The 8,226-nt window shown below is 59.8% G+C and overlaps 1 protein-coding gene across 1 annotated transcript in view; it reads right to left on the minus strand.

The window, feature by feature from the left end:
• Positions 1-2,209: 2,209 nt before the first annotated feature.
• The window catches only part of DDR2 (discoidin domain receptor tyrosine kinase 2), an 8,171-nt gene continuing 2,154 nt past the window's right edge, over positions 2,210-8,226 (minus strand). The window contains exons 3-16 of the mRNA XM_010193941.1: positions 7,902-8,133; positions 7,671-7,818; positions 7,433-7,538; positions 6,852-7,035; positions 6,537-6,780; positions 6,353-6,415; positions 6,082-6,212; positions 5,361-5,571; positions 4,841-5,064; positions 4,587-4,723; positions 3,975-4,166; positions 3,622-3,856; positions 2,945-3,094; positions 2,210-2,609 (exon numbers count right to left, since the gene is read on the minus strand). Coding sequence (XP_010192243.1) covers positions 2,472-2,609; positions 2,945-3,094; positions 3,622-3,856; positions 3,975-4,166; positions 4,587-4,723; positions 4,841-5,064; positions 5,361-5,571; positions 6,082-6,212; positions 6,353-6,415; positions 6,537-6,780; positions 6,852-7,035; positions 7,433-7,538; positions 7,671-7,818; positions 7,902-8,133 — 2,395 coding nt within the window. The 3' untranslated portion in view covers positions 2,210-2,471. The remainder of the gene's footprint in view (positions 2,610-2,944; positions 3,095-3,621; positions 3,857-3,974; positions 4,167-4,586; positions 4,724-4,840; positions 5,065-5,360; positions 5,572-6,081; positions 6,213-6,352; positions 6,416-6,536; positions 6,781-6,851; positions 7,036-7,432; positions 7,539-7,670; positions 7,819-7,901; positions 8,134-8,226) is intronic.

Genomic DNA, 8,226 nt, shown 5'->3' on the forward strand with positions numbered 1-8,226 from the left:
CGCGAAGGGGGCGGGGACCACACCGCCGGTGGCGTGATAGTGGAGCGAGAGCGAGGGGCGGAGCGCGATGAGAGGCGGCCCCTTGGCCCCGCCCACCAGAGGACCACGCCCCTGTGCTTCAGGCCCCGCCCACTCCGCCGAGCAGCTCTGGTGCTTACCTTGCCTTGCCATATCTTGCCTTGCCCTGCCTCGCCAGCCCTGGCACACTCTGCCCTCACATCCTTTGCCACAGAGAGACGTTTCGCAGCCAAACAGAAATGCCACTGGGTCACTTTTTCCTGGTGCTGCCATAGTGGAGAGGTCTGGGTGTGCAGCGGCCACAGGGCTGGCATCACAGCTGGGGCAGGAGATGGACTCACTGGCCCCCCACGACTCCGCAGGAAATGGGGCTGCTCCCCTGGCACCCTAACATGCTGCTGAGCCCGTGGCTGTGTAGTCCCCTGTGCCAGGTGCCCAGGCACAGACCCAGGGGCTCAAGTCAGCAGGAGCCGCAGTGCCCGTGGGGCAGATGTGTCCCTGCCCAGCTCAGTGCTCCTGGGTTGCTAAGGCAGGGCTGGAAGAGGCTGCGACACACCCTGAACAGGCAGAGGGCATCTGTGGGCAGACGCAGGCAGGTACCAATTACAGGCACTAACAGAGCCTGTCCTCGTTCCCAGCGCTGCTGTGGGCTACATGTGCAGCCAGGACGTGACTTCGCCTGTCACAGCCAGCAGGACCACGTGCAGGGACACCAGCCAACCCCTCCACAGAGCACAGCCCCCTATCCCTGCCCTGCCCTCCCCTCTCCCACACTCACTGTCCTGCCTCTGTCCCTGCCCATGGGCACCTCCTGATGTGGATGCTGAGCCTCACAGCACCCACCCTGTCATCCAAGGAGATGGACAACTGGTGTGGGTCAATCAGCAGGTCTCCTGAGCATCCTTCCTCCACCTCTTACAGTGCTACCTGTGTGCACTCCCCCAAGCTCCCCCACACAGCATTTTGGGGCACACGGTGCAGCCTCAGAGCCCCCTGGTACGTGAGTACCAGCCGGGCTCCCAGGAGTGCCCGTGGAAGAGGTGAGATAGCTTCTGAAGTGCCACAAAGAAACCATGCAAACAGATTCATGTAGCAAGTGTCTCTTCAGCGGGTTTGCCCCTATATAGGTGCATCTACTGAATATATACATGCCTTAGCAATAGTATACTGGAAACTGTGCCACGCGTGACTTGATGGTGCTGAACTAATGTGTACAAAAGTATGGAGGGGTCCGTGTACCCTCTAAGTACAAAGTTCCTTCTGTCCAGCCACAGGAGGATTTGATTTTGGAGCACTACAGGTAACCTGTTGGGGCTCCAGAGGGGCACACAGCTTTGGCACCTGCCCGGTTTGCTCATGGAGCTGCTGGATCTGGGAGGATAGACCAGCGCCAGACTGCTGCAGGATGCTCAAGGTGGCAGAGTCCAACCCAGGTGCTTCAGCCAAGCTACAGTCCCTGGGCTGAGGGCCAGGGCCAGCCAGGGTGCCCACTGCTCCTTGCCCACAGGCTGTTGCAGGCCTGGGCGTGGGGCAGTAGCTGATGAAAGCTCTGTTATGTGCATTTCTCTCATGGCAGGTGGTGATGTGGGTTAACCCTGGGAGAGGAGGACCTGAAGATTTCCCCTTGGAGGTGAGAGGTACTAACATCTCGCCGCTGGCTACTGTGCCACACCCACGGGGCATCCAAAATGCATTTTGTGGGCAGTTGAGCAGCTCTGAAGTGGCTGTGGTCAGAGGTCCTCTCGGTGCGTCTCTCCCTGGGTCTGGTATGTCTGCTCCTCCCCAACCAACACAGAGGAGCCACGGCTTAGCATGCTGCCCACTCCAGCAGCTGAGTGAGGAGCTGGGGGTGCTGTTGGGCTTCTCCCTGTGCAACTGGGGTCTGGCTCACAGGGACGGGGCTTCCTGCCCCTCCATGCGGTCTGTCCAAAGCCCAAAATGTCTGGAGTATTTTTGTTTTCACCCTGTACTTGCACAGCCCACTGTGAGCTAGTGGCAACTCCAGGCTCCTTCTCAAGTAGGTAGTGGCTGCTGGATGGTCCCTGCTCCAGCAGGCAGGTACTCACACGCATCCCTTCCCCAAGCGCCTGGGCCAGGAGTTTCCTCATGAAGAAAGTTCTGCTGACGTTTCTCCTCTCCGACCGAGAGTGTGAGATGTCACTCTGTCCCGGCCATCGTCACCAAGAAGATGCTGCATCAATAAATAACCCTTGTCCCAGCCCCCGTCGCTCCCGGGCTCGGGTCAGCATGCGAGCGGGAGGTCCGAGTCATCCCACACCATGGCTCTCCTTGTTGCCTTTGGGGTTTTCCTCGGAGTCTTCACTGTACAATGAGAACATGACCAGCTGCCCGGGTTGTATTGCTAAAGTCCGAGTGAAGTGGCTTCGGTTTGCGTATGGGGCTCCTCGGGGATGGGGAAGGATGGGGATCGGGCTGAGGGGGAGCCACAGAGATCATTCTTCACTGGCTGACTCCTGGAGAAGACGGTGGATGTCCTGGAAGGAGGGACGATCTTTAGTGTCCCGTCTCCAGCAGCTGAGCATTAGCTTATACACTGAGTCAGGGCACAGTGCAGGCTGGGGAAGGTAGGTCTTCAAAACAAAAACCAAAGATGACAAAGAGTGAAAGTTATTGACACAGAAACCAAAAAACAAACTGCTCCTGGGGAGCCCTGGGGTGGGGGGCTGCGCTGCTATGTGTTCTGGGGCAAGAGGATCCCTGACTGCACAGTGGCGAGGCTGGGGACACCTGCCCACATCTCCCAGTCTGGGACCCATCTCTGGGTCTGCCCTTTGCCAGAACTGCTTTCCAGAGGACTTCCCACCCCATAACTCACCCATAGCCAAGCTCCCTTTCTGGTCACCTCAAAGTCTTTCCCCGGGGTCCCCAGTGCATCGCTGCCTGTCCCACCCCATCCCATCCCTACCTGCCGGCCCTGGTCCCGGAAAAACTCGCCAGTGTTTTCGATGACCTGCTCATCAGACATCTGGGAGTAGGGCTGCTCCTGGCAGAGCGTGAAGGTCTCCCACAGCGTCACGCCAAACGCCCACACGTCGCTGGCTGTTGTGAACTTGCCCTGGCCAGAGGGAGCAGAGCGGGGTTGGGCATGGGCATTACACCATCCTGCTCCATAAGCCCAACATGCCCGAGGTTCAGAACCTCTTTCTGGATGCTTCAGCTTCCAGATCTGGGCCCAGTGTGGGATCAATCCTGCAGACCTGCTCTCTGCCTGGGGCCAGAGCCTGGTGAGCTCTGGGTCTGGCTTGCAGGGACTGCTCTGAGAGGTGGGGCTTGGTAAGGACCCAGCTCCCTGCACAGATAAAAACTAACCCTGCTCCCTCTTCCAGGTCTGACCACAGCCAGGAGAGGATGCCAAGCATTCCACTCAAAGGTTGGACACCAGGACACCAAAGATCACCACAGTTCCCACATCCTGCCTCAAAAAGCTGCTACCACTCCTGCTTTCTGCATGCTTCACCCCAAAGCTGGGCTCCAGGGAGGATGGACTTCTCCATCCCTTCTGCACTCCCAGCCCGAGGAAAAGAGGCTGTGAGCAGCCCCAGGGCCATGTTGGTGTTCATCAGGACCCCAGCCTCGACGTACCAGCAGGATGCTCTCCCAGGACATCCAGCGGATGGGAAGCACTGCTCGGCCCTGGATGCGGTAGTAGTCCCCGCTGTAGAGATTCCTGCTCATGCCGAAGTCAGCAATCTTGATGGTGTACTGCTTCCCCACCAGGCAGTTGCGTGTGGCCAGGTCTCGGTGCACGAAGTTGAGGGAGGAGAGGTACTTCATGCCAGAGGCAATCTGGGTGGCCATGAACCGCAGGTCGCTGTAGCTGCCGGGGTGAAGGACAAGGGAGGATTGAGGCACCAGACAGGATGGCAGTGGAGGGTGGGTATGGCCCAAACAGAGCACCCCACAGCTGCCCGCCTGCCCATCCTTGGCAGTGGTACCTGATGGTGGGCTCCTGGCCAGCAGAGGGGCTGCCTGCCTGCTGGCGGGACAGGAACTGGTTAAGGTCTCCGTTCTCCATGTACTCGGTGATCATGCACAGCGGGTCGTCCGTGATGCACACCGCCAGCAGCCGGATGATGTTGGGGTCCTTCAGCCGTGACATGATCTTGATTTCCTTCAGAAAATCATTCCTTTCCGGAACAGAAACCACACGGATCGGATAGACAGACCCAGAGGGGCATGGAGGTGCGCACAGACCAGCTGAGCGTGCCACCCGCCCACCTGAGCCTCACGGGGACCCATGGGTCCCCTCCGCTGGGACTGAGGGTCATGAGGGAGAGCTCGGGGCTGATACAGGCATGGCTGTAAGGTGGACTCAGCAGCTAGATGGGTTGCTGGGAAGCAGGTTAGGACCAGCAAGGACCAAGAGTCCTGAACCACAGCAGTCCAGAATCCCCAGACAGCTCAGACGTGAGTGGTCCTTGCAGCTGCACCGAGCACCTGGCTGCTGGAGGCAGGGGACACTTTCCAAGTGTCCCAGCCCTTCTGAGGGAAATCCACACGGGTTGTGGGGGAGAGAAATGCCAGGGGGTGCACCCCCAACTCCATACCTGGCATTCTTGTTGGCATCCGCACGCAGCATCTTCACAGCCACCAGCACAGGGTGGTTGGAGCTGGCGTCCAAGCACTCCAGGGAAAAGTCCTTGCCTGTGAACTTCTCCATCCCCTCCACTTCGCAGAGGTGAACCTGCATGGGGGAAACAGGCAGCCGTTATCTCCGCTGACCAAAAGCTTCCCCCAGCCCCCATGAACCAGACAGAGCCTTTCCTCGGTCCTGCTCAGGGCAGGTCCAGCTCTCACTCACCTCCCCAAACTGGCCTTCCCCCAGCTTCTCCTTGAAGGTCAGCAGCTTCCTAGGGAACTCCTCGACGGCCACATCCTTGCCGGAGAGCAGGTCCATGGTGACAGCTGGCACCGAGTATGTGTTGCCGCCCGTCACACCTTGCAGGTTCACGATGTCAGCCTCAGCGTAGTGGGGGACACCCTCAGGGACACTGGCCTGGGATGGCTTCACGGGACCACTGCAGCCTGGGGGTGACAGCAGGGCCAGCCCTGCTGTGGGTGTCCTCCTCCACACCCTCCGTTCCCCAGTACCCACTTGCGCTCCAGTCACCGGCTTCTCTGTCCCCATCGTCCCCAGAGACCCCCACACTGCCCCGGCACAGCTGGACTCCTGCAGACACTGAGATCTCATGCAACATCACTGCCCTCACCACCCCTCTGTGCCAAAATGCTTGGAGCTTGGCCAAAAGCGGGGCCTGGGGCTGCGTTGGGCTCAGTGCGTAGCGGCTGGCTCTGAGCACTTGGAGTGTCCTGGTTCTCACCTGCGTCCTCCTCCCCTGGAGTGAACTCGGGCAGCTTGCGGATCAGGCGGGAGGGCTCCTGGTAATCGGGGCCCAGGGGGAATATGCGGTCATAGGTGGAGCTGGACTCCTGCTCGCTGGAGGATGAGGAGCGGTTGTGGTTGAACATGCTGGATTCGCTAGGCAGGGAGAGGCTGACAGTCATTTCATCATCCAGCATCCGTCGTGATGCCTGTGAGAGCAGAGCGAGGAAGGAGAGAGGTGGGATGGGGGCTCTCTGCAGCACTGGCGGGATGGGGTCTTCTGTGCTTCATGGCACTGTGGCCATGCCTAGCCCTGAGCACCCCTCTCTAGTGCCCTGTCCCACGGCTGCAGCACCCACCTAGGGATGCCATTTGTCCTCATGTCCCCCCCTTTTATTGTCTGCCTCTATGGAAAGGAACTTTACTCCATCACCTCTGCAACTGCCCTCAGTTAGCTGAGACCCACCTCGAGCTCCTCTCCCTCAGCCCAGCTTCAGAATGAAGGGATGGACAAGTAGGCAGGTCCCAAAGTCACCACTCTGCTCAGCTAGATCCCCTGGCCTGGGAGATGGGTGCAATTCACAACCTTCCCGAGAAGGGGAAGGGATCATCAGCCCCTGCACAGACTCTGCTTTCCCTGTGCTGAGCTCCCAGGAGAACCTGCCCAGGATGAGCCCACCATGCTGAGGCACCTCACCAGCCACTGCATCCTTGCCCACCTTCTCCAGCATCTTCTGCCAGAACTGCCGCCACAGTATGATGACAATGATGGCCACCAGGATGAAGATGATCGCCACCAGGCACCCGATCAGGATGCGCGTGTTGCTGTCATCTACCTTGAGCGTGGGGTCTGGCAGGAGGAGGGGACAGCAAGAGCTGGTCACTCTGGGGTGCAGGGGGAGCCCTGCCCCTTTCCTCCATTGGATGGGGCAGAGACCCCCCATAGCATCTCCCCACCCAGCTCAGGGCGACATACTTTTTGATGCTTACCATAAGTGGTGGGAACCACAGGCACATCAAGGGGGGCCATCGAGTTGTTGTACATGGCTGCATCTAGCAAGGAAGAAGAGGAGAGCAACAGAGTGGGGGGAATAGGTGCCCCACGGCCCCACTCCCTCCTTGAAACCCATCCCCAGGAGGGTCCGGTTCCCATGGGGCTCCTGGAGGCAAGTACCTGACTGGAAGGTGATCTCACTGAACATCATCCAGGCATCAGCAAAGTAGTACTGGCACTTGATGGCACTGGCCATGCGGTGAAGCAGGGGCACGGTGACAAAGCGGGCACTGGGGTTCACGTCGTCAAGCACCAGCACTGAGGAGACAGCACTGGGCTCCCATTCGCTGGTGTCAGCACGGAAATAGCACTGCACCTCCTTGAAGATCTTCACCCCTTTGGCGAACATGTTGTTGCAGTGAACCTGTGGGTCAGCCCGTCAGCACGGCCATGGCAGGGGCCAGGGATGGGGGTTGGGGTGGAGGGGGCACAGACCTTCATGGCAGTGAAGTTCCTGATGCGGTCGAACTCGAAGGTGATCTCCACGTAGCCGCCGGCAGTGCTCTCGTTGCGCCAGCCCACGTAGTCGTACCCCGGCCAGACGTGGTACTCATGGGTCTGCGTGAAGTCGTCCAGCCCCGATACCCCGTCCGTCAGCTGGCCCAGGCCCTCCGTCATGCTGGCACACATTAGTGGGGGAAGAGACTGTGACTTTTGCCAATCCCACAAACCTGACACCACCCAGAGCCCCCTGGCAGATCCTTGCACCCCCTGGGAAATTCAGGAGGGGGCTTTGTTCCTCTTGATGTTCTCTCTGGAAAAGGCAGCGGGGTGCTGAACGCACAGTGTGGTTAGCATAAATCCAAGAGAAGGGCTGGGGGTGCTTTCCCCATCACGCTCTCCCCACCACCATGTGCAGCCTCCCAGAGCTGGCCGCGTCCCCTGCTTCAGGAAGACCCCGAGTATTCGCTGAGCTGAGGATCAGCACATCAGCCTGCAAATGCAGGGAAGAACACTCCCATCCCCTCCTGCCCGGCACAATGCCCACCACGTGCACAAGCCTGCCCAGTCCTCACCTGTACCCAAACGCCCCATCATACACCGAGTCATTCAGGTAGATGACAGTGCCCCCGGGAAGGACAAGCTGCTGCCCAGCCGGCGCGTTGTAGGACACCAGCCCATCTGTGGGGAAGGGAGATTGAGCGGCCACCCATGTCGGACACTCTGCTGCTGGCTGCCAGCCCTCAGTGGGGTGGACAGCCCCTGAGCTGGGCTCTGGGGGTATGGGGAAGGACACAGGACCACACCACCCACCCAGCCAGACACAGCCGTACAGCTCCACACGCAGGCAGACGTTCATGGAGTGGTCAGTGACGGGGATGAAGCGGACAAAGCGGGCGATAAGGGGCGGCTCCAGGTCCTTGAGGACGATGTCGTAGGGGTTGGTGTTTCCATCCAGCACCTGGGGAGAGAGAAGCGCGGTGGGGATGGGCAGATGCAGCCCCCCCACCCACCACCCTGTGCAGTCCCCACCTGCCTCCTCACCTGCTTCCCATGCCGGTTCCTCCAGGAGATCCACCGGGTCCCGTCCCGGCTGTAGTTGATCTTATACATGGGTGCAAACTCATTGCCGTGGCCCCCAGCATGGCGGCCCTGGGTGCCCACCAGCGTGATGAAGTGGAGTGCGTGCAGATCAATCTCCAGGAACTCCTTCAGGTCGTCAGGCTCCACCGGGATCTCAGGGCACCAAGCACCATCGCCATCCTCTGAGTCCAGCCTGCAAACCCGGAGCAGAGGAGCTGTTCACAGCCAGACAAAGCTGACCCTCTCCACCTCTTCTGTCCCTCCACGGCAGCCCAGACCCTGCTGT

The sequence above is a fragment of the Mesitornis unicolor genome, unplaced genomic scaffold (genome assembly GCF_000695765.1).
Source record: "Mesitornis unicolor isolate BGI_N332 unplaced genomic scaffold, ASM69576v1 scaffold19561, whole genome shotgun sequence".
Classification (NCBI taxonomy): Eukaryota; Metazoa; Chordata; class Aves; order Mesitornithiformes; family Mesitornithidae; genus Mesitornis; species Mesitornis unicolor.